The 25,634-nt window shown below is 44.2% G+C and overlaps 1 protein-coding gene across 1 annotated transcript in view; it reads right to left on the bottom strand.

The window, feature by feature from the left end:
* Window positions 1–16,473, bottom strand: part of LOC132383326 (CD2-associated protein-like) — a 128,474-nt gene extending 112,001 nt beyond the window's left edge. The window contains exon 1 of the mRNA XM_059954229.1: window positions 16,401–16,473. Within this exon, the coding sequence (XP_059810212.1) occupies window positions 16,401–16,473 (73 nt within the window). The remainder of the gene's footprint in view (window positions 1–16,400) is intronic.
* Between the last annotated feature and the right edge of the window lie 9,161 nt (window positions 16,474–25,634).

The following is a 25,634-nucleotide window of genomic DNA, read 5'->3' as shown; positions in this document are numbered from 1 at the left end:
CGTGGACAGCACTTCTCCCTATAGATGCAACCTGGCCTGCTGCACTCCACCAGCATTTTGTGTATAAAGGAATGGAGTGGATTAAGTCAGGAACTAGTGCAGTGGGTAATGCAGGTAAGTAGAAACCAGAAGACGTAGAACCACAAAATCCAGTGTTTAAGTCAGTCTTCAGATGAGTAAAACAAAAAATGCAGGAAAACTCAGCAGGCCAGGCAGCACTGGTAGTAGAAAGGACAACAATCAATGCTTTGGCTCTGCAGCCCTTTGTCAGAACATTCCATTCTCGATGTGGAGGCATGATTGAAGGAAACACACTATTGAAAAATCTTATCACAAGCTGTTCTCTGCCAAAGTGGCTGAGAGCTGTTTGTTTTGCAAGCAGCGAAGTGCGCGTTCTTGGTGCCAGACCGCAAATTTGGAAAGCAAAGCTTGAAGCCTTACAGTCTGTAGACTGTGGGATCACTGTAGACATAGAATCAGCTGATTACCCTTGGGGATGCTGTGTGGAAAAAACCTGCAAGGAGGGAAGTCACCCACCTCAAAACGCCTCACCCACACTCTTCCTTTCATACCCAGCACTCTCCACTTCTCCCGCTCCCACTTTCTCCATCTCACACTTCCCACCTTCCCCCTCCCTGCCTCCTCTCTGACCCTTTCCCAACAGCCTCCGTCTCATGGGAGCAGAATTAGGCCATTTGGCCCATTGAGTCGACTCCACCGTTACATCATGGTGGATCTATTATCCCTTTCAGACCCTTTTTTCCTGCCTCTCCCTTTGATGCCCTTACTAATGAAGAACCTATCAAACTCCATTTCAAACATACCCAATGAACTGGCATCCATAGCCATCTAAAGCAATGAATTCCACAGATAAACTACCCTCAGGGTAAAGAAAATCTTCCTTATCTCGTTCTAAATAGACATCCTTCCATCTTCAGGCTGTGCCCTCTGATCCAAGACCCACACCCTGCTACAGGAAACATCCTCTCCACAACTACTCCTTTTGGGCCTTTCAATAGGTATCAATGTAATCCCCCCCTCATTCTTCCAAATTCCAGCAAGTGCAGGCCCAGAGCCATCAAATGCTCTTCATACATTAACCCTTTCATTCCCGGGATCATTCTCATGAACCTTCCCTGGGCCCTCTTCAATGCCGTCACATCTTTTCTTCGATGAGAGGCCAAGAACAGCTCACAATACTCCACGTGTGTTCTGACCAATGCCTTATAAAGCCTCAGCATTACATCCTTGCTTTTATATTCTATTCTGCTCAAAATGAATGGGAACATTGCATTTTCCTTTCTTGCCACCAACTCAACCTGCAAGTCCCTATGCACCTCTGTCTTCTGAATTTTCTCCCCATTTAGAAAACAGTCTACATCTTTATTCCTCCTACAAAAGTACATGACCATACACTTCCCTACCCTACATTCCATCTGCCACTTCTTTGCCCATTTTCCTGATTTGTCCAAATCTTTCTGCAGACTCCCTACTTCCTCAACACTGCCTGCCACTCCACTTACCTTTGTATCATCTGCAAACATGACCAGAAAGCCATTACTTCCGTTATCCATATCTTTAACATAAAGAATGAAAATTAGCAGCGCCAACACTGGTCCCTGCAGAATAATACTGCTCACCTGCATCCTTTACATCAAACCACCACTCTCCATCACTCTGCTATTTCCACCTCCGACTCTCCCACCAATCTGCCTTCCTGTCCCTTACTAGTCAACTTCACTTCCTCCTCCCCCTACCCCCGGTTCTCCACCATGGTCTATTTCTCTCAGGGGTTCACCTCTGAGAACAGACATAGGAGACGTGTCCAAAACTCTACAAAATTGGTCACTCAAATAAAAAAGACCTGCATCATCCAGCAGGCAAGAAGATGAGTTCAGTGCCCAACATCAGAAAGCTCTGAACACCAGCTTTGACACTGGTAGAACCACATGCTGTTGTTTTAGCCCCAAAGTCAAACCCAGCATCAGCTGAAAATCCTGGACTGTGCCTGTCATTGTTTGGACCCAGGTTGGGGCTGATATTAATTGGGTTGAGAGGAGTTGACTTGAGGGGCCTCAAGGACTGGGTCTGGAATTTTGCCCACACCAGCTCATAAATGGGATTGAGGCCCACGTGTTTGTTTACAGAATTGTTCACATTTCTATGAATTCTTTTGCATGCTGCGTACTTGCTTGCGGCATGACCTTCACTGAGGGCCAGTCGAATTTGTGCCGCGGCCCAAGTGGTCCATGCTGAGAAAGATACTCTATCCGAGCTGGTCCCATTTGACCAATAACCTTTGAAATCTTTCTAAACCATGTTCCTGTTATGGATAAAAGTAGCTATTGTGCCTTTCTAAACCACTTCCTCTGGCAGCTCGTTGTTGTTCACTCTTTGTGTAAAAAGAATGCCCCAACATTCTCATTAAATCATTCTCCTCTCACCTCAGACCTATGCTCCCTAGATCTTGATTCCCCAGCTCTGGGGAAAAGGTTGAGTAGATTCACCCTACCTATCTTCTTCATTTTTTCTTGGCCCTTGATCTCCCAGTGGAGCACAGGCCATCGCTGACCTCCTGTCTCCATCGTCCAAAGTCAATGGTGTGGTTGGAATTCATGAATGTTTCTGTAATCCATTGTACAAGGGATTGGCCCATACACTTTCTCCTGAGCCCTGTTGGCCAACCTTACCTGTTTCCATCTCTCATGATAGGGCATAGGGTTGGACTTCGAGAGGCCACCCCACCTATACCTCCCGTGGTTTTATACACTTCTACAAGATCATTCCTCAATCTCCTATGCTGAAGAGAATAAAGTCCCAGCTTGGCTGACCTCTCCCTATAGCTCAGACTCTCAAGTCTTGGTTGGCCAATCTTTTTGGCATCCCTTCCAGTTTAATAAGTCTTTGCTCTGACAGGTGATTAAAACTGAACACAACACTCCGAATTTGGGCACACCAGCAGCTTGTAAAATTACACTGACCGTCCAACAGCAGATGGGAATTGTCAGTCTGACATCCATGACAACATACACTGGGCCCCGAGCTGCTGTTGTAGCCCAGAGTTTAGGAGCACTCGGTGTACTCTGTTGTATATACGCTGCTCCCCTTTACAACCGCTTCAAAATTACTCATAACACTGTCCAATTGTAATGGTTGTTAACTTGGAAGAAAGTCGCTGAAGTATTTGGAATAGAGAATTAGACACTAAAAAGTGCTAAAGACTACAGTGAAGCCCTAATGTCAGCTATGTAATGGCAGACTGTTTAACTGCATGGATTAGAGAACCAGATAAGCATAAACAGACTGCTTTTAATATACAACTGGATTCCTTAAAGTTGATATAGCCAGGGGTGGTTAGTAAGGATAAGTTCCCACTACCTATTAAATTCTCCCAATGGCAATTATCTCAAACAATCAAGTCCAGCTCCCGGCCTTCACGTGTGGCTTAGCTACTAATGCCTGGTGGAACCATTTCTACTGCCAGAAGAAGGGGCAAAGACAGGGTCTGGGCGCCTTAACATCTGTCACTCTGGGCAGATGCAGCTCGTCAACCGTGGTTGCCAGCTCATCTGATCTCAAACCTCCACTGTCTTACAGTTATACCCACTCATGGAGAAGACCTGGGGAGTAAACCCCAAGGAAAAGTCCGGAGCTGGAGTCCCTAAGGCAGCCCTAAGCTGAGTTTAACACTGAATAGCTCCTGTGATGCCTTTGGTGCCAAACTCTATCAGTGTCTGTCGTTCCTTTGGATTCGTCAGCTGCCTGGGGAGCGGGAGCCTGCTGTACAGGCAAAAGCTTGGTCTCCATATCACATTGACCGATAGTGTTACACCACCAACTTAGACAGCTAGGACGCAACATCCATGTTTGATTCTGACCAATGGTGGGCCTCTCTCTGAGATAAACAGATAATTGACTTTGAATGTTATTAACTTTCTTGAATATTAACTTTTCTGGAACTTAAAGTCCTTAAACCAATGTAGAGGCAACTGATAGTAAGGCCTTCTGAGTTGCTGTTGGGGGTTTGTGGTGTGGATGCTTCATTCTGTATCTCAGTTGTCCAGCTGGCACAGGAAGTGAATGGTTAGGACGTCACCAATAATTAGTTATCTTGTGCTAGATGGTGCTTAACATCATGGGCTGCTTTTGGAGCTGCACTGGTCCAAGCAGGGAGAGAGTGTCTTGTAAAAAGATGAAAGGCTTTGGAGAGTTCGGGGATGAGGCACTCTCTGATTTGGTTTTGTGGTCGCAGTAGGTTGTGTGATTGGTGCAGTTAAGGTTCAATAGGTACATTTAATGTCAGAGAGATACACACAATATACACCCTGAAATTCTTTTTCTTCGCAAACATCCACAAAAACAGAGGAGTGTTCCCAAAGAACAAATGACAGTTAAAACGTTAAAACCCCAAACCCCCCCCCCACGATGCATAAGCAGCAGAGCAATGATTCCCCCCCGCCAAGTTAATACTGACCTCACAATCTCAGGGTGGATAATATCACTGAGCGTCCAGGACAGTGGTCAGGCTGCCTTGTGGCTATTCCCACTCATGTGGAAGGCTTCGGGAGTAAAGCCCGAGGGAAAAATCCAGAGCTGGAGTCCCTAAGGCCGTCCTACATCGAGTTCAATGGTGACTGGCCAATCCCGCGATGCTGCTGGTGCCAAACCGTGTCAGTCTCTGCCGTTCCTTTGGGTTCATCAGACGTATGGGGAGGGGGAGCTTGCTACACAGGCAACAGCTTGCTTTCCATATTGTAGTGCCCAGGTTTGCATACCTAGACAGCAATATCCATGGTCAACTCTGAACAACCGAGGCCCTCACTCACCTCTTAGTACTTTCCCCAATAATTACCATACCACAGATGTTGTCGTTATCTAACTTATCCCTGTGCCTTTCCGGAATAGAGAGACAATTTGGCTCAAAGACAGAGTTCAGACCTCGAACTGTTTGAACATTGGTGACCCTCCTGTCTTCTGGCAGTTCAGTGGTGATTAATGAAAATGCAGAGATCTCTGTCAGGGTTACTGTTATCTTCTCGCTTACTTCCTGCTGTGTATTTGACTAAAATTATTTTCCTTGCTTGCTTAAATAATTCATTATAGTTATTCAGTAGGGATGAATGATGGGATATATATATATCAGATTAGACATGCATTGGCATCATCCTGATGAAGATAACAGAGATTGAAATTGACACCTGCATTGGAAGCTTGAGAGCAGTTACATCAAGGGAAAAAGGGTGTTACGTGAAAATGCCACACCAAAGTTTTACAAAGCCCACCTGCTTCCTTATACCAGCTGTGATAAAGCAGCCAGTGAGCTAGTTTGGATGGAAGCTGAAGAAATTCTTTCCAAGGTTGGGTGGTGTCCATGGGCGACGTCAGTGGTCCCGGTAGACAAGAAGATCGGGTCTGTCAGGATCTGTGATGACTTCCAGGTTACCATCAACCCAGTTCTGAAAGTTGATCAATACCCTCTGCCCAGGATAAATATCATCGCAGACCTTTCTGGAGGCAAACACCTCAGCAAAGTGGACTTAGTCAAGGCCGACCTACAGATGGAGATGGAAGACGAGTCCAAAGTGTTTCTCACCATAAACATTCAGAAAGGGCTTTATTACTATAATAGGCTTACTTTTGGAGTAACATCTGCAGCAGCGTTCTGGCAGGGAGCTATGGACCAGATGATGCAAGGCTGCCCAGGCACTCAGTGTTACCACAGTGATATCATCCTTACTGTTAACAATGATAAGGAACGTCTCAAGACAGTTTGAAAAAAATTAGACGATTGTGGGCACAGAACACAATGCAGCCAGGGTGATTTCTTTAAACCAACCATCACTTACTGTGGTCACACCATTGATGCACAAAGTTTACACAAGTGTGCTGAGAAAACTCAAGCAGCAGTGGATGCCCCAAGGTCAAAGGACATGTCACAGTCATCACGGGGAAATCTGCAGATGCTGGAAATTCAAACAACAGACACAAAATGCTGGTGAAACACAGCAGGCCATATAAGGAGAAGCACGGTCGACGTTTCGGGCCGAAACAAAGCGTCTCGGCCCGAAATGTCAACAGTGCTTCTCCTTATAGATGCTGCCTGGCCTGCTGTGTTCCACCAGCATGTTGTCACAGTCATGGTCCTTTTTAGGATTTGTCAATTACTATAACAGGTTCCTACCAAACCTGGAGACCGTGTTCCACCCCTTGAGCTCACTCCTACAGATTGGGAAGAAATGGTAATGGACAAAGCAGTGTGAGGTGGTTTTCCAAAAGGTAAAGGAAATGGTGACGTCAGACACTGTACTCACGCATTGTGATCCACATCAAAGCTTGCCTGTGATGCTTTGCCTCATGGTATGGGTGCAGTCAGGTCACATGTTATGAGTGATGGAAGTGAACGCCACAAAGCTTTCACACCATGTTCCCTTGCTGCTGCAGAAAGCAATTACGCACAGATTGACAGAGAGGCCTTGACTCTGGTTTGAGGTGTAAAACGTTTCAGCCGGTACCATTATGAGAGAGGCCCCTCAGTACTGGTTTCCAACCACTAGCACCCATTTTCAATCCACAGAAGGGCGGTCCATTAACAGCAGCAGTGTGAATGCAGAGATGGTTTCTTGGAGGCTACAATTATAAGATCAAATTCAAGAGATGACTAATCATGGAAATGTTGATGGATTGTCCCATTCACCCTTGTAAAAGGTGTGATGAGCAAACCAAGCTGAGATGGAGTCCAGAGTTGGCCCTCCTGTGAACTATGCTGCTAATGAGAGAGAGAGAGACATGATTTAATATTATGGCTCCTTGGCTGATTGTTTACCTTTGTTCCAAGGACACTTTTGCCTGCTTGAAAGATTCTTGCAGAGACAGCAAGGCAGGACCAAGTTGATGGACAGCGGGTGCCCTGAAAAGGGAGTTAAAAAGCAGGTCTGCTAAGACACAAGCAGACACACCACAGGACACTGAAAGAGCGTTGTGCACCAACGTGAAGGTGGGAGGTTCGTAGGATCGATTCGGGGAATCGATCAGTGGCTCACAGTGTGTGAAGGTGCAACCGGTGGGGGCTTGTTTGTGTGTCCACCCTTGCCTGGGTGACAGGTCCACCACTGAAGAACGGTCGTACGGGGTCACAGTCGGTGACCATAACAGGACAGGAAGACAATGGAAAGTTCGACGGCAACCGCATCACCTCTCGCTCTCCCTCTCTCTCTCTCTCTCTCTCTCTCTCTCTCTCTCTCTCTCCAACGATACACCAGCAACCACCTCGACCTAAACTGAATTGAACTGAACTCTTCACCATCGTAAGACTATCCATTTACCCCTAGACTCTGAAAGAGCTTGGTTTTGATTCCTATTTCTACACTTCTGTATATATCATTGCTAACCTGTTTCATATATTTGCATTTTATAGTACTGTATTACTTAGTTTACTAATAAACACTATTAGCTACAGTAATACCAGACTCCAACGTGTTTTCTATTTCTGCTGGTTCGGTAACCCGGTTACTCGAAATATTTATAAAAGAGCACACTCCTCTTCTGGCCAACATGTCCAGAAGATGCCAAGAGCAGCGTCTCTCCATCCCTGGGAAAGGCCTGCACTGCCCTAGAAGAGGATTCATGTAGACTTTGCCAGTCCTGTCATGGGCACAAATTTCTCGGTTGCAGTGTTTGCAGCTACATGTTGGCCAGAAGTGTTCCCAACAGTCTCCACTGCAGCCTCGCACACGGTTGATGTGGTGAGAAAGCTTTTCTCAAGGCCTGGTGTTCCTGAACGTTTACTCAGTGACAATGAATCACAATTTGTTGTGTAACAGTTTCAGTCTTCCTGAAAATGAATGGATAAGATATATCACAGCTGCACCGTACCACCCAGATACAAATGACTTGGCAGAAAAGTTTGTCCAGAGTATGAAGAACAGACTGCGAGCAAAACACACTACACTGAATCAGGAGCTCACCAATTTCCTTCTTGCATACCACAATGCAGCACACTCCACAACCAACAACCCATCAGCTATGCTGTTCCTGAGTCATTCCTTGTGTTCACACTTTAATCCCATCAAACCCAATCTCAGAAGGACTACATTGGACATACAGCTGAGGCAAACTTAAGGCTCCTCAAACGAGGAGGTTTGATGTTTCACTCCTGAACAAACAGTCCTGATGAGGGATTAGAGAGGTGATCAAAAGACTCAGAAAGATTAAGGACAGAACTGGACCACTCTCCTACTCAGTGGAGATTGTGTCTTATATCATCTGGAGATGACATAGTGGTCAGATGAGGAGAGCAGGTTCAATTGTTAGAGAAGGATGGTGGCCAAAGTTGTCAGAACCACCTCCTGCCAGAGTCAGCTCCTACAACCATTACGGAGGCGGCTCCGGAACCTGAGACTGGTTCACCTGCCCAGCAGAGTGACACCCCCCCCCCACACCACCCCATCAGGAAAGATATTATCCCACAAAAGTACAAAAGCCTCAATAGCGATTAAATAATTCATTATTGTTGTATGAGTGAAGTATGTGAATGGCATACATCACCGTGTCATGTACGCTCACCTCTCTGAAAGGAAAAATCACAGACTTTGGAGTTACAAGACATAACACTTCCCACAGCAACTTAGGGTAGATCGTCCTGCCTCGGAATTGACCAATCCAATGACACCTAACACCTCGTCCTTCGTAAAGGTTAGCTTTATTTGACACATGTACAAACCCCATTTCCAGAAAAGTCGGGATATTTTCCAAAATGCAATAAAAACAAAAATCTGTGATATGTTAATTCACGTGAACCCTTATTTAACTGACAAAAGTACAAAGAAAAGATTTTCAATAGTTTTACTGACCAACTTAATTGTATTTTGTAAATATATACAAATTTAGAATTTGATGGCTGCAACACACTCAACAAAAGTTGGGACAGAGTTAAAACAAGATTGAAAAGTGCACAGAATATTCAAGTAACACCAGTTTGGAAGACTCCACATTAAGCAGGCTAATTGGTAGCAGGTGAGGTATCATGACTGGGTATAAAAGTAGCGTCCATCAAAGGCTCAGTCTTGCAAGCAAGGATGGGTTGTGGCTCACCCCTTTGTGCCAAAATTCGTGAGAGAATTGTTAGTCAGTTCAAAAGGAACATTTCCCAACGCAAGATTGCAGAGAATTTAGGTCTTTCAACATCCTAGGATGGCAGGGCTGTCTTATGCAGAGAGATTGGAGAGATTGGGCTTGTACACACTGGAATTGAGGAGATTGAGAGGGGATCTAATTGAAACGTTTAAGATAATTAAAGGATTTGATAGGATTGAGGCAGGAAATATGTTCCAGATGTTGGGAGAGTCCATTACCAGAGGGCATGGATTGAGAATAAGAGGTCAGTTATTTAAAATAGAGTTGAGGAAGAGCTTCTTCTCCCAGAGGGTTGTGGAGGTGTGGAATGCACTGCCTCGGAAGATGGTAGAGGCCAATTCTCTGGATGCTTTCAAGAAGGAGCTAGATAGATATCTGATGGATAGGGGAATCAAGGGATATGGGGACAAGGCAGGGACTGGGTATTGATAGTGAATGATCAGCCATGATCTCAGAATGGCGGTGCAGACTCAAGGGGCCGAATGGTCTACTTCTGCACCTATTGTCTATTATCACAGTACATAATATTGTGAAAAGATTCAGAACATTCAGAGACATCTCAGTGTGTAAAGGGCAAGGTCGGAAATCACTGTTGAATGCGCGTGATCTCCAAGCCTTCAAGCGGCACTGCCTAAGAAACCGCCATGCTAATGTGACAATTATAGCCACCTGGGCTCAGGAGTACTTCGGAAAACCATTGTCACTTAACACAGTCCGTCGCTGCATCCAGAAATGCAACTTGAAACTGTATTACACAAGGATGAAGCCATACATCAACTCTATGCAGAAACACCAGAGAGTTCTCTGGGCCTGAGCTCATCTCAGATGTACTGAAAGACTGTGGAACCATGTGCTGTGGTCAGATGAGTCCACATTTCAGCTAGTTTTCGGAAAGAACGGGCGTCGAGTTCTCTGTGCCAAAGATGAAAACAACCATCCTGATTGTTATCAGCAAAAGGTGCAAAAGCCAGCATCTGTGATGGTATGGGGGTGCATCAGTGCCCACGGCATGGGTGAGTTGCATGTATGTGAAGGTACAATTGACTCTGAGGCGTATATTAGGATTTTAGAGAGACATATGTTGCCATCAAGGTGGCGTCTTTTCCCGGGACGACCACGCTTATTTCAGCAGGACAATGCCAGACCACATGCTGCATGGGCTACAACAGCATGGCTTTGTAGACACAGAGTGCGTGTGCTTGACTGGCCTGCTGCCAGTCCAGATCTATCTCCTATTGAAAATGTATGGCACATCATGAAGAGGAGAATCAGACAACGGAGACCACGGACTGTTGAGCAGCTGAAGTCTTATATCAAGCAAGAATGGACATTTCCAATTGCAAATCTACTACAATTAGTATCCTCAGTTCCAAAACGATTAAAAAGTGTTATTAAAAGGAAAGGTGATGTAACACAATGGTAAACATGCCTCTGTTCTAACTTTTGTTGAGTGTGTTGCAGCCATCAAATTCTAAATTTGTGTATATTTACAAAATATAATTAAGTTGGTCAGTAAATCTATTGAAAATCTTTTCTTTGTACTTTTGTCAGTTAAATAAAGGTTCACGTGAATTAACATATCACAGATTTTCATTTTTATTGCATTTTGGAAAATATCCCAACTTTTCCGGAAATGGGGCTTGTACATCGAAACTTACTGTGAAACACATCGTTTGCGTCAGCAACCAGCACAGTCTGCGGACGTGCTGGGGGCAGCTCAAGAGTTGCCATTGTTTTTCCGCCAACAAAGAACGCCCACAAATTACAAACCCGTGTCCTTGGGATGTGGGAGGAAGCCAGAGCTTCCGGATGAAATCCAGACATTCAAGGGGAGAATATACAAACTCCTTATTGAACTCAGTTGCAGGCTCTGTCTTTTCTATCATGCCATTTTTAATACCATCCTTGTCCAGAGTCCAGATGATCATTAAACCCTTCCCTGAACTCAACAATTTCCCCAGTCTTCTCCTTGGTGAATACGAATGAGAAAGGCAAGAAGCTTAGAACCAGACAAATAGAGTTCCAGAGCTCACATAGAATATGGTCTGGTGATCTTTTTTAAAATAACATTTTACATAAACAGTGTCTTGGCTGAAACAGTGTTACAAACAGACCCCAGCACTAATCTGTGGGGTGGAATTGGCCATAACCATCAACAATTAGCCCAAGAGTACAGAAAACACAGTCTTTTTATTCATATCAGATGAAGCCATTTGCAAAACTCTAGCTCATCTCATGGTCTGATCCAAAGTGAAATACTCAAGGATAATACGAATAACAATGACAGGTCTAACTGGAACAATCACATGGACCCTGGAATCCCACACTGAGACAATCCCATTGGGAACAGGGCACTACAATCAGACAAATACATCGCAATGGAATGCTGGCTTTCTAAACTCATATACATCTTTTGATTCCCTTAATATCTATGGATGGATTGCTTTATCTCGGAAAGTCTCTCAGTTAGAGAATCCCAAACATTCACTATGACTGGGTAAAGGAATTTCTTTTTCTCTCAGTCTCGAATATTTGACTCCTGAGGAGGCGGGGCTTAAGTAGTAACGGCAGCCAACGGGAACTCCTTTGTTTGCATCTTCGAAAACAGTTCTACTTCCATTGTAACATCTCTATTTTTCCCTTTCAGGGTTCTTTTGAAGACCCTGACCTGGAGTTACACACTGATTACGTTTCCTTGTGGGAATGGGACCTGCTCTCGGGGCTCCACAATCGGCCACTACTCAGCATGCCAAAGGCTTGGCCTAAGATTTCAGCTCAGATGCAGAAGCCTGGGAGCTGGAGGAACTGGAGATGGGCGGATCAAGGGTCGGTTTCACCACAGGAGACCCGTGTGTCGTTGAGGGAGTCGGAACATCTGCTGTGTGCCTGGGGACCCGGGGATCTTTGTGATCTTCAGGCACAGAGCTCAGAAAAAGCCACATAACGGACTTTTAACATCGTAAACCAGCGAGTTGTTTGTTATGTTTCCCCGCTCGTTGGAAAATGGAGTCACCTTCTTCTCCCTTATTAGGAGAGAGAGATCCTGCAGCATGTTAAATTATTGGGTGAACAATGTAATCTTTGTGGTAACTGCAAGTCTGTGTCTTTGCCCACGCTTGAGTGCTGGTAGCGGGTGCACTTTATTTTTGCTGGTGGTGGGAGGGGGATTGTTGTTTGCTGCCACTTATGCGCAGAAGGGAGGGGAGCTGGGGGGGGGGGGGACTTTGGGGTTCTAACATTTACCTGTCATTCATTTTTTGGGAGCACTTCTCTGATTTTGTGGATGGTTGCGAAGAGAAAGCTTTTCAGGATGTATATTATGTACATTTCTCTGACATTAAATTGTACCTCTGAACCTTTGATTTTGAGACTATGACTCTCAGCGAAGGTCAGTACAGCATTGTGGGCTGTAGGGCCTGTACTGCATCATAATGTTCTTTGTTCTACCTTCTCTGAGACGACCCTGTCAAGCTCCTTAAGAAGTGTTTTGATATGGTCACCTCTCATTCTTCTCAACTCCACAATCTATCTTCCTTTGGCGAAAGCTGATTTTTTTTTCTACTGCCACTTCCTGCCTCTTTTCAGCAACATTACCAGCCTTTCCTTTGATTAAATAACCGACTTTCCGAGTTCAATAATTGCAAGCAAGAGGGAATACGCAGATGCGGGAAATCTGAGCAACACACACAAAATGCTGGAGGGACTCAGCAGGCCAGGCAGCGTCGATGGAAAAACAGTAGAGTTGACGTTTCAGGCCGAAACCCCTCAGCAGGACAACGACTGCACCACTTTTTAAGAGGCCTTTATTTGAGGAACCGCTTTCTTAAACCTAATCTTGTTGCTAAAATCCTTCATTCCTGGAGTCGCTCTGGTGATCTACTGCTATGCACTATCGAGCAGATTCACTCCTACCTTATAATGCCGTGGCCAGAAATGGATGAACTGCTTTCATAAGACCTAACCAGAACACAGAACGTAGAAGAGTACAGCACAGGACAGGCCATTCGGCCCACAATGTTGTGTTGAACCAGCTAAAAAGCAAATCAAAAACACCCAAACATTACTCCCTCCTCCCTACACAGTCCCCGTTCCTCCATCTTCCTCACATCCACGTGCCTATCCAAATGTCTCTTAAAAGCCTCTAATACATTTGCCTCTACCACCGCACCAGGCAGCACATTCCAGGTATCCACCACACTCGGAGTAAAAAACTTACCCCTCACATCCCTCTTGAATCTATCCCCTCTCACTTTCAATGCCTGCCCTCTGGTATTTGACACTTCAACCCTGGAAAACAGAACATCTCTGTCTACGCCTCTCACAATCTTACAAACCTCTATCAGATCTCCCCTCAGCCTCCACCACTCCAGAGACAACAACCCAAGTTTACCCAGCCTCTCGAGATAGCACACGCCCTCTAAACCAGGCAGCATCCTGGTAAGCCTCATCTGCACCTTCTCCTAAGCCTCATCATCCTTCCAGAACTGTATGGAATACTCCAGATGTGGCCAAACCAGAGTTTTTTTTAAGTGGCAACATAATCTCTTGACTTTGAACTCAATGCCTTGACTAATAAAAGAAAGCATTCCATAATCCAAAGTTCATGAAGTTTCAGAACATTCTTGCGTTTGTGAAATTCAAGAGTGTATGTCCTCTGCTGACTGATCCCTCAATATTGCCTGTCATCTCCAAAGACCTAAGTAGTTAAAGCTTCAGGACCTTCTATCCTTGCACCCTCCTTAGAACAGTGTCAATAATTTATACTTACTTTCTGCAACCCCTCTGATAAAATACATCATCTCATCTATTAAATTTCATCTGCCTCCTGTCTGCCCGTTCTAACAATTCATCCATATCCTGCTGCAATCAACTTGTATCACCTTTAGATATTTACCACATGTCTATGTTTGGTATCATAGGCAGATTTTGAAATTTTTCTCTGTATTCCCCTAATCAGGTAATGTATATAATTGTCGAAAAACTGTTGTTTGAACATGGACTCCAGGAAAACATTACTGTCTACCATCCTGTAACCTGGGCATCGACCATTTACTATAACTTGCTGCTTCTGTCACCCACACTAACACTGGCATTCCTATGAGTCTTGGTCTTATTAATCAACATTACATAAGATACTTTGTAACACACTGTCTAAAAATTCACATCGGCAATATCCTTTTCATCAATCTTCTCTGCAACACAAACAGTCTGTTATCAATGAGGTGCAATCTGCCTTTTACAATCCATTCTGATCATCCTCGCACAATCCAACATTCAGCGAGCATTTGTTATTTTCCTCCTGCCTTTTGTTTCTTGAACACAGATGTCATATTTGCAACTTTCCAAACCTCTGGAGTCTCCTTGTACCTAAAAGAAGATTGGAGAATTCTCAACTCCTGTGGCAATCTTTTCCTCAGATGAAGACCTCTACATCATGATCCCACATGAGTGTAGCTCACCAGCCTTATTTACCTCATGTATTCCAAATGTTCCTTTGCATTCCTCGTGGACTTTGTTCTCTGCGCCTGTCAAATATGGAACTATTTCCTCCCCTAGTATTATCCAATATGCTAAATCCTTTATACGCTGTTCCCACTATTACTGCCTGGTACCAATATCCAGCTCTCTACTGGCATTAAAACCTCCACACTGACATTGGTGAACCTCTCCATGAGGAAGATTGGCCCAAGTCATGGTGAGAGGCAACCTTTTCCCTTTGAATAGACACTTCCTGTCACAAGGTCTGTCTCAAAGCACCACAAATCGAAATCTTTTTCTCCAGCCCATGCCTAGTATTCTTCCTCCCTATCTCCATTTTCATCGATGTATGGCACTGAGAATAATCTGGACACTGAGGCACATCTGTCCTGCTGTCCTGTCCCTGGAGACCTCACTAATATTGTGAGCAAAGATGCAGGATGCACTTCGCATCAGGCCCCTCAGCCTTATGAACAACCATCTCTTCTTGTGATGTTTTATTTATTAGAATAGGTTCACCAGTCTTCATAAAAAGAATAAATTTGACCTTTTTTTGTTTCTCTTTCATTATTTCATTGTGTATTTATTAGGATCAAGGATCAGCTTTATTTTCCACATATATTTACACATATTAGGAAGTTGTTGTGGTTCAACATGCTACAAAAAGCAACATTCAACAACTATAAGAATAAAAAAATATATAAAAAGTAACATTAGATGTTAAAGTATGGAAAAGAATAAAATATGCATTATTATGAATATGTATTTATAATGTAAACTGCATTATAAAAAGTGGTTTAAACTGTTTATAGTACAGTTCAGTGACTGAGGTAATAGTTGGGGGGAGGGGGCTGACTAACTAGAATGGTTGATCACATTAATTGGCCTGCAGGTAGAAACTTTTAAAATGGCATGATGCTTGTGTTTTAGTAGCTCTATAGTGCTTCCCAGAAGGGAGCTTTGGGTAAAAGGTAGTTGGCTGGTTGGGTCATGTCCATAATGATTTTTCCTCGCCTCTTCTTTGGCCTGGACACATACAGGTCCTGTAGCGATGGTAGACTGCAGCTGATGACCTTTTCAGCTGACCTGACAGTTTGCTGCAGTACTTACATACTGTGAGAGGAATCCTGCACCGAATCAGACAGTAATGGCTGACGTGAGGGTGCTCTTTCGAATTGCACCAGTGTGTTCTGGGGAAGATGGGCTTTTACCAATGGTTGTACTCATTTTGATTTTTCAAATTACATTGATTCATTAACAGTAACACCATGATTTAAAAACTGCTGTAATTCCTTTCCAAGAGCTCTTTTATGGTCATGTCAACTGATTTTCCATGAGCAGATGCAGGTGAATCAGTTTAAGCTGAGTGAGGCTGTCAGAGAGTTGACAAGAGCTGGCCTCAGGATGTGACCTTGGTAGGATAGCTGAAGACTGTAGTCTCAATGTTATAAGAATTTCCTAGCCACTAAAGGCAGGAAAATGGAGGGAGTTAAGTTAAACTGAGCATGAAAATAACTGGTAAAGTCTGAAATAGTTAAAAAAAAAGTCTGATTGGGCTGAGAGATAACAAATACTGTTTCTTCAAGTTTACTTCATTGACAAGAAAAGTGGTCAACCTCTACCCCATCAATCAGTAAACCAGATCCCTGAGCAAGTATGAATGGATATGAACCTCTTTCAGACTCCCTGCCGCTTGCCAACCAGCCCCTTCGCCACTTAACCAACCCACCCAACAATCCCCCACCCCCACAAAAATCCAAAGCGCGTTCCTTACAGACGGTGCACCCTACCAGGGGTGAGGGACAGGCGGCTTTCCGATCTCCTCCTGAAGCAGCAGCACATGCAGATTGTCCTATCCGCCATGCGGGGTAAACCTACGAGCTCAGGAAGCAAGTATTGATAAAATGATTTGAGAACAATAGAAGAGTGTGACTTCCTGAGGAGGGTCAGGTGCTGCTGCTCACTGACCTGTTTCTTTCACTGTCACAATGCAATGAGACTAAAACACAACAACCTTAGCCACTTCCTGAAAAACGCTGCCCACTCATCCTAGCTGCTGTAGTTACTCTGAGTGAAATTGTACCGTATCGAAAGGGGGTATTAAGCTTAACTGGTCTAAGTCTCTCTACTGACCCAACTCCTTCTTGTCCTATTAAACTACCTCTCCACTCCTTCCCTTCATATCTGCTTTATTGGCTACAATGCCTTCAGTTAATGCACTGCCATTTAATGTAGAGTTTGGGCGAAGTTCTTTCTCCTAGATAGAAATCTAGAACCGCAGATGATGCAAATCTGAAACAAAGCCAGAAAATGCTTGAAACACTCAGCAAGTCGGACAGTATCCGTGAAGAGAGAAACAGAGATAATATCTCAGGTCCTGAAATATTAACTCCCAGTTTCCCTCTCCACAGATGCTGCCTGCCCTGCTGAGTACCTCCAATATTTTTTATTTGTGAATCTATGCAACTCTGTTCACCAAAGGTGCAAGAGGTGGCACCCTTGAGTATTTTTAAGGCAGACGTTTAGGTAGATCTCTGATCAGCAAGCAGGTGAAAGGTTTCCAGGGGTAGGAGGGAATGGGGCGTTGAGTTTTCAGGCAGATGGGCCATGATCCTATTGAGCAGAGAAGGAGTCTCACGGGACTGAGCGGCCTGCAGAGTGATGATGAAGGACAAACGATTTTGGAGAGAACCTGCCGGCGGTGGTGGACCTGAACCCGTTGGATTTCTTGGTGGTCTGGGTGGCTGTTGGAGTAGCATGGGTGAATAACTGCTGCTGGTTTCACACTGCAGCCTCTGAAGGGAATCAATGTGTAATATGGTGGGTGGCCAACCCAATCAAGTGGACTGCTTTATCCTGACATTCCACCACTCTTCTGCTCTGTATCTTGCTAATGGAGGAAAAGCTTTAAGGTATCAGGAGGTGAGTTACAAGCCGCAGGAATACCCAACCTCTGATCGGCCCTTATATCCACTACTTTAGCAGGATGGTCCAGATAAGTTTCTGCTCAGTTGTGAAGTTCAGGAAATTAGTGCAAGCTATATGAAATGGTGAAACTCTTTCTTAACGAAGATAGATGTTGCCTAGCAACTGTGTGGCACAACTATTACTTGCCACGTATTAGCCCAGGCCTCAATAATACTGGGCCTTGCTGCTTTCAGGTAGAGCTTTAAAGAAAGACTCTGATGAAAAAGCTGTTTGGACTTCGGGCATTGAAATAAAAACAATAACTTATACCCTTAAACCCACAATTTTAGGTGGCTGGTTCAGTTCTGATCAGTAGTGGTGCTCAGGAAAAGGGCGCAGTGGGCGCTTTAAATGCCAGTGTTAAATGGTGAAACTCTCTGTTGACAGAGACGGATGTGAGGCATAACTATTTCTTGCCACTTATTAGCCCGGGCCTCGATGCATGCAGGCATAGACTGAGGGAAAGTCACTGATGGAACATATGAAGACGGCTGGGCCTTGAAGATTGAAATAAAAATAGAAAGTTCTGGAACCAGACAGCACCAGTCTGATGAGAAACAGTTAACACTTCAGGTTAAAGAGCCTTCACTGGGTGTTTCCAGCATTTTCCGATTTAGTTGTAGATTTCCAGCATCTGCATGTCTTTTTTTAAGTGTATTTTTCATTCAGTTCTGTGTCACTGCTGCAGCAATCTCCTGCAGGGAGATCTCCTGGGGCTGAGTTAAATAAACTCCAAAAACCACAACCATCTTCTTTGCCATACTGGGGCTTTCTCCCCCTTGTGGAACACAGGCAACACCAATATTAAACGTCCATCCTTCAGTACCTGATACGAATTGACCAGCTCCGTTGTTGAGAGGTCTGAGGGACCTGAATTCTGAAACTCCACTGCAAGGCAGTATTACCTTAGACTGGAACAAGCGGTCTATGGTCAAGGGTCAAGGGTCAAATGTTTAAGGGAAACATGATGGGGAACTTCTTCACACAGATGGTGGTAAGAGTGTGGAACAAGCTGCTAGCAGAAGTGGTGAACGTGGGCTGGACTTCAACATTTAAGAGAAAATTCGATGGGTACATGGAAGGGAGGGGTATGGAAGGCTGTGGTCTGGGTGTAGGTCAATGCGACTAGCCTGAGTAATAATTCAGCATGGTCTCGATGGGCAGAAAGGTGTGTTTCTGCACTGTGACAAAGGACTGCGGTGCTTCAGGAAGGCACCTGACCACCTCATTCCCAGGGGTAATAATGAATGAGCAATAAATTCAGACCTTGCCAAGGAAGTCTACATCCCAAAGATGAATAGACTTGTTCCTGAATTCTTTTGAGTTTAGAAGGTCAGGAGGCAACCAGTTTGAAATGTGTGGAACTCCTTTGGGGCTTGACGAGGTGGATGCAGAGTTCGTGCTTTTTCTAGTTAGGCGTCTCAAATCACAGTGTTCTGTAAGGGGACGACCATTCAGAATTTACTTTACGTGCTTGGAGGTGAATCTTTGGGCGCCAGTGCTGGATATGGTCCAGTTCATCGCAGGCAAACCTCTCCACATCATTAAGTACATTTATATGGAACACTGCTACAAGACAGCATTATCCATCATTAAAGACCCCCACCATAGGTCATGTATTCTTGTCACTACTGTTATCAGGCAGGAGGCATAAAACCCTTCGATTCCACACCACTAGGTTCAGGAAGAGTTATTACCCTACAAGCATCTGTCTCATGAACTAACGTGGATAATTTCACTCACCACAACTCTGAGCTGATTCTACGACCTACACTTTACGGATTCTTTTGAATTCACATTCTCCGAATTTTATTTTATTTGCAGTTTGCCTTCTTTTGCATAGTGGTTGCTTCTCTTTGTCTACTTAAGAACAGTTTTATTACATTGTATTTGCTTTTTTTTCCCCCCTAGAAATGCCTGCAAGAAAATTATTCTGAAATTGGTATATGTTAACATACGCATACTTTAATTATAAATGCATTTTGAACTTTGAGGCTTAGTCTTAACCCTTTCATGGCTGCAGCTGTGAGATGTTCAGATTTTGGTGAAGACAGGGTTAATGTTGCTGAGGTTGAAGATAAAGCATGAAGTTATTGAAAGGGGGCGGGAAGGCCTGCTTCTGCTGTTTATTTCATAAAGTTGGTGAGGGAGTATAAGATCAAAGAAAAGCAAACGCTGAACCATTTGGAAGCAGTAAGCTGGTGTTTAACGTGAACAGCATTAACTCAGAGCGACTGTCCTGGTCACATCTGTCGACTACTTCTCTCTCCACAAGTGCTGCCTGACCGGCTGGATTTCCCCACCATTTTCCTACCTTGTTCCAGTTCTCCGGCATCTCCAGATTTGTTATTGATATTCGTGTCCACTTCTAGAGGTGATAATTGATTTCTTGTTTACACGTGTGGAAGGTCTACAAGTGAGGGTACAGCTGGACAGTGCCAGAGGGAGGCATGAGGCAGAGTGACAATATTAGAGCAAATGGCAGTAAGATATAGGATCAGTCCATTCGGCCCATTGAGTCTGTTCCACCATTTGCCATGGCTGATTGATTATCCCTCTCAACCCCATTCTTCTGTCTTCTTCCTGTAATCCCAGCTCCATAGCAAAGAAAGCCCAGCAGCGTCTCTACTTTTTGCGAAGACCAAGGGAAGTCCATCTCCCACCCCCCCATCCTCATCACATTCTACAGGGGTTGTATTGAGAGCATCCTGAGCAGCTGCATCACTGCCTGGCTCGGAAATTGCACCATCTCAGATCGCAAGATCCTGCAGCGGATAGTGAGGTCAGCTGAGAAGATCATCAGGGTCTCTCTTCCCGCCATCGCGGACATTTACACTACACGCTGCAACCGCAAAGGAAACAGCATTATGAAGGACCCCATGCACCCCTCATACAATCTCTTCTCCCTCCTGCAGTCTGGGAAAAGGCTCCAAAGCATTCAGGCTCTCACAACCAGACTATGTAACAGTTTCTTCCCCCAAGCTATCAGACTCCTCAATACCCAGAGTCTGGACTGACACCTTGCCCTACTGTACTGTTTATTATTTATTGTAATGCCTGCACTGTTTTTGTGCACTTTACACAGTCCTGTGTAGGTCTGTAGTCTAGTGTAGCTTTCTCTGTGTTTTTTTTATTATGTAGTTCAGTCTAGTTTTTTGTACTGTGTCATGTAACACCATGGTCCTGAAAAACGTTGTCTCATTTTTACTATGCACTGTACCAGCAGTTATGGTCGAAATGACAATAAAAGTGACTTGACGACGCTCCTACTAATCAAGAATCTATCAACCTCCACTTTAATTACACCCAATGACGTGGTCTCCTCAGCCATCCATGGCATTGAATTCCACAGATTCACCGCCCTCCGGCTAAAGAATTTCCTCCTCATCTCTGTTTTAAAAGGACATCCTTGCATTCTGAGACTGTGCCCTCTGGTCCAAGACTCCCCCTCTTTTGGAAACACTCCCTCTACATCCATTCTGTCTAGGTCTTCAAGAATCCACTCTATCTAGATGTTTCAAAATCACAATCAAGATGGATTAAACTGGGAAAGTCTGCAGGGACATTCCAGGACACTTCCATGGCACCACAGTCACAACACCCAGATTGGAATCAGGCCCAGTGCAAAACCCATCCAGAGTAAGGCTCACCTGCTCCCATATGTATTAGGAGCCAGTGGAGGACTATTTAAAGAGAATGAGCACATTAACTGCATGTATTTTATTTTATTTTAACTAGAGATACTGTGGGAAACAGGCCTATCCAGCCCAACGAGCCATGTCACCCAGCAGCCCACCTATTTAGCACAGAACAATTTACAATGACCTATTAGCCTACTAACCGGTATGTCTTTGGACTGTGGGAGGAAAGTGAAGCACCAGGAAGAAACAGGAACAACATACAAACTCCTCACAGACAGTGCTGTGTCGGTGCACTCCGAACTCTGACGCACCAAACCGACGCTGATGTTCATCGCTTTATCCATCTGACGAAGTTGGAGGATTTTGCAGTGTTATTTTATAATCTGCGCCTGTAGGTGACTCCTTTAAGAAATTCAGGGTTCAAGATCTTACCGGAGAGCAAGAATTACAGCTGGTCAGTAGACAATGAGATTTGTGCCCAGATTAAGACCTTGATATTCAAATACATTTTCCTCAAAAGTACGTGTTGGTGTTTTGAAGTCCGTGATTAATTTCATCATCAATATCTAGAAGTGGCTTCTGAGATAATAGATGTGGTCCATGTTTTCCAATGTTGCTCCTCAATCCATTACTGACAGGGTGCAGTGTGACAAAGTGAGGTCATGTTCGTAAGGGCTCCTGGTCTTGTTGGCATTGACTGTAAGCCCCGCCATCTTGCATGTTTCAGTGAACCGGTCAAAGGTGAACCTCCAATTGTTGATAAATTCAAGTGTTGTCTGTTTTCTGCAGTTCAGCTCCTGAGGTTTCGATGACCTTAGTCCTGGAGCAGTCATCTCAATAGTCGTGATGTCGAGCTCTTTTCCCATGAGTTGAGATGTAACATTGCAGTGGGAAAGACTGAGGAAATATTAGATCACCAACAGTAGACCCAATAGTTAACATCATGGCCTGCTTGTCATCAGGGAGCAAAGATGAATGCAGTTGCACTTCTGTGGCAGCAGAATTTGAGGAGGATGTTCAACAGTCCCATAGTGAGGTTAAAGAGGCCATGTATGATGGAAAGTGCTGCGCCTGGTAATTTTCTTGGTGTTGATGTGAGGTGAAGATCATGTCGAATCTACATCTAACTGGAGGTAAACTACATTGTGCCCTTTCCTAGTATTAAGGCCATAATCACACTTAATCTACTATTATAGACAGAGCACCTCATTTGCATAACCAAACCTCACACTCTAAATTCTAAATTCTGCCACAGAAGGGGATTGCCAAGGGGACTGAGAGAAAAAGAAACAGAGTTCAAGGATATGGTTAAAGCCTCCTTGAAAAAATGTACACTGCCCTTGGTACTGGGAACCTCTGGCCCATGAGCACTCAAATTGGAGAAAGGGGGAGTTAAGGATGGTGGTCCAAACCTTGTGATCATGCATCAGGGACGTGCAGAAGTTTCTGCAGAAGAAGTGCTCCACCTCAAAAACTACACACCCACCTTCTGTTCAGGAACCTCTGTCCCACACCTGTGGACGAGTTTGCAATTCCAACACAGCATCCTTAAACCACCTCAGACCCACAGAACCAGAGAGCAGTGAGTCATACTCAATCCTTGAAGGACCATCAGAGAAGAAGGTTTGCAGTAGAAGCTGAATCAGACAAAAATGTTCAACAGTGCGGTGAATGCAAGGTGAGTTAGCCGTGGCATTTGATATCAAGCAGTATTTATTGTCAGTTTCTCAGGATTATGCAGAGTTGGCAAGACCAAAGTTTTTAACAAAGTAAATCACCTCATAGTCTTGGAAATGTTTATCAATTAGGATCTTGCCTGCACACACAAAGCTAACTATTGTGTGAAATTGTATCTGAAGATCTTTCAAGCTGCAATAGATCGATACAATGATCTGTACAAGATCATTGTGTAGTCAAATTGATAGACTAATAATAGCAAGGACCAAACATGAATATTGGATGTGTTCAGATGGTTATATGAACACAAAGTAGAGCTGAAATGAATGTCCACAAACATTCACAGAGTAGGAACAATTCAGGTGCAAACTGGAAGCAATTGTGGAGACTGGGAAATCTGAGACTATTTAGCCATACAGGGCCAAACCAGTGATGATATGTTTCAGAGCTGGAAATGGACAACTATTCTGAAAATTACAACTGGCTTACCACAAGAGAGGGAATATTAACATCTTGTCGCTTATAGATTAAGAATCAAAATGGATTAAAATGAAACGTACTACAACACTGAGTGTTTTCAAAGAACTAAGATCCATTCTTTAAGGTTGCAGCTCACCAGAAAAAGCTAGTCTCGGATACTGGTCCACAGCTTGAATAGAGAGATACAGGCCTTTGCTCACACTGTTGGACAACAGCCTCTCACGTACATGAATCCAACACCTGCCCCATGTTTCTCATTCTGTCCAGGCTCTCAACAACTCCTCTCAGATTTTACCACCAGCCTGTACACTACAGGCAGTTTATGGCTGCCAATTAACCCACCAACCCACACAGAGTTATAGAGTCATAGAGCATTACAGCACATAGTCTGTGGCATCCTTATTCTGCATAGTCCCATCTGCACACACCTGGACCATTGCCCTCCCGAAATCCCTCCCACCCATAATTATCCAAACTCCTTTTAACTGTTGAAATCAAACCTGCACACACCACTTCCGCTGGCAGCTCACTCCACTCTCACACTACCCTCTGAGTGAAGAAGTCTCCCACCTCAGGTTCCCCTTTAATATTTCAGTTTTTACTCCTATCATATGACCTCTAGTGGAAAAAGCCTAGCTGCATTTACCCTATTGATACCCCTCGTAATTGTGCTCCAGGGAATAAAGTCCTAATCAATTCAACCTCTCTGCAGCTCAGGTCTATTTTGGGAAGTGGTGGTAAACTAGTGAACCTGGGGGAAACTCATTCAGTGATTGTGAGAAGGTGCCAATCGCACGTAGACAGTTCAAGATTGGTTCAGGTCACTGGCACTGAGAGGCAATAGTTCTACTTGCTGTACCACTGCATTGTTCAAAGTTTAAAGTAAATTTTATTATCAAAGTACAAATAAGCCACCATGTACGTACATCTCTGAGATTCATTTTCCTGTAGGCATACTCAGAAATTCTATAGAATAGCAACTATAACAGGATCAATGAGAGATCAACCAGAGTGCAGAAACTAACAGACTGTACAAATGCAAATATAAATAAATAGTAATAAATAACAAGAACATGAGATAACAAGATAAAGAGTGCTTAAAGTGAGGTTTATAGTTGTGGGAACATCTCAATAAATGGGCAAGTGCCTGGTGGTTGTCCACCCTTCATTTCTGTTTGAGCATCTCAAAAACAAGTTGCTGTCAGGCAAGGATTTGCTCTGTTACGTCATCCAGAGTCAGATGATGTGGTAGAGGGATCAGTGAGGCATGTCAAAGAAGAGCTATAAAAACAAATATTACACAGATATTTGAGTGCATCAGTGAGGCACTGGGGAGTAAACCTTTTGCTGAACGGCAGAAAGCTGTCATACTCCTCAACAGGACCACACTTGCAGGGCTGCCCATGCTCAAGGGCTCTGTGGGGAGAGTGGACGAGTGGCCAATTGCTTCAAAAATTAAATTGCAACAACCACAGAGAGAACCATTTTCAACAGTATGGTGGGTCATATGTAAGCATCATTTGGAAATAGGATAAAATATCTGAGTTACTTCTTGAGGAAGGTTAAGTGATGGTCGCATTATGTGGAATAAAGAGTTAGTTCATCAAATTAGAAGACAGAATTATAAGTAACCTCTTGTGCAAGATAATGAGAGGAGTATTTTAGATACATGATTATGGCCGTTTCCAAAAGTTGACTCAAAGGACACTGTGTATTGAACAACTTGAGATTCTATTAAATGAAGTGAAGCTCTGGAACCTTCCTCAAGTCAAGTAGTGTGTGGAACACTGACAACATGTTCCTTTCAAAAGATCAGAAAAATTGTAACTAGATTAGATTTGTAAATAATGTGAATATGTCAATTCTACCCTTCGGGAAAAAGAGACAGTAGAATCACTCTTGTAAATAGGTGGCATACTGGAGGGAGTTGGCTCAGAGGTGGCCAAATGTGTAGTTACCAGGTGTGATCAGAATCATGAGACCCTTCCAGAGGCCCAGTGCTAACTTAGTGGGACTGTTCCAGAGGCCCAGTGCTAACCTAGCACAGCCCTTCCAGGGGCCCAGTGCTAACCTAGTGGGACTGTTCCAGAAGCCCAGTGCTAACCTAGTGGGACTGTTCCAGAGGCCCAGTGCTAACCTAGCACAGCCCTTCCAGAGGCCCAGTGCTAACCTAGTGGGACTGTCCCGGAGGCCGAGTGCTAACCTAGTGGGACTGTTCCAGAGGCCGAGTGCTAACCTAGTGGGACTGTTCCAGAGGCC

This window comes from Hypanus sabinus, chromosome 30 (genome assembly GCF_030144855.1).
Source record: "Hypanus sabinus isolate sHypSab1 chromosome 30, sHypSab1.hap1, whole genome shotgun sequence".
In the NCBI taxonomy this organism is placed as follows: Eukaryota; Metazoa; Chordata; class Chondrichthyes; order Myliobatiformes; family Dasyatidae; genus Hypanus; species Hypanus sabinus.
This window is presented reverse-complemented; position numbering and strand designations above follow the sequence as displayed.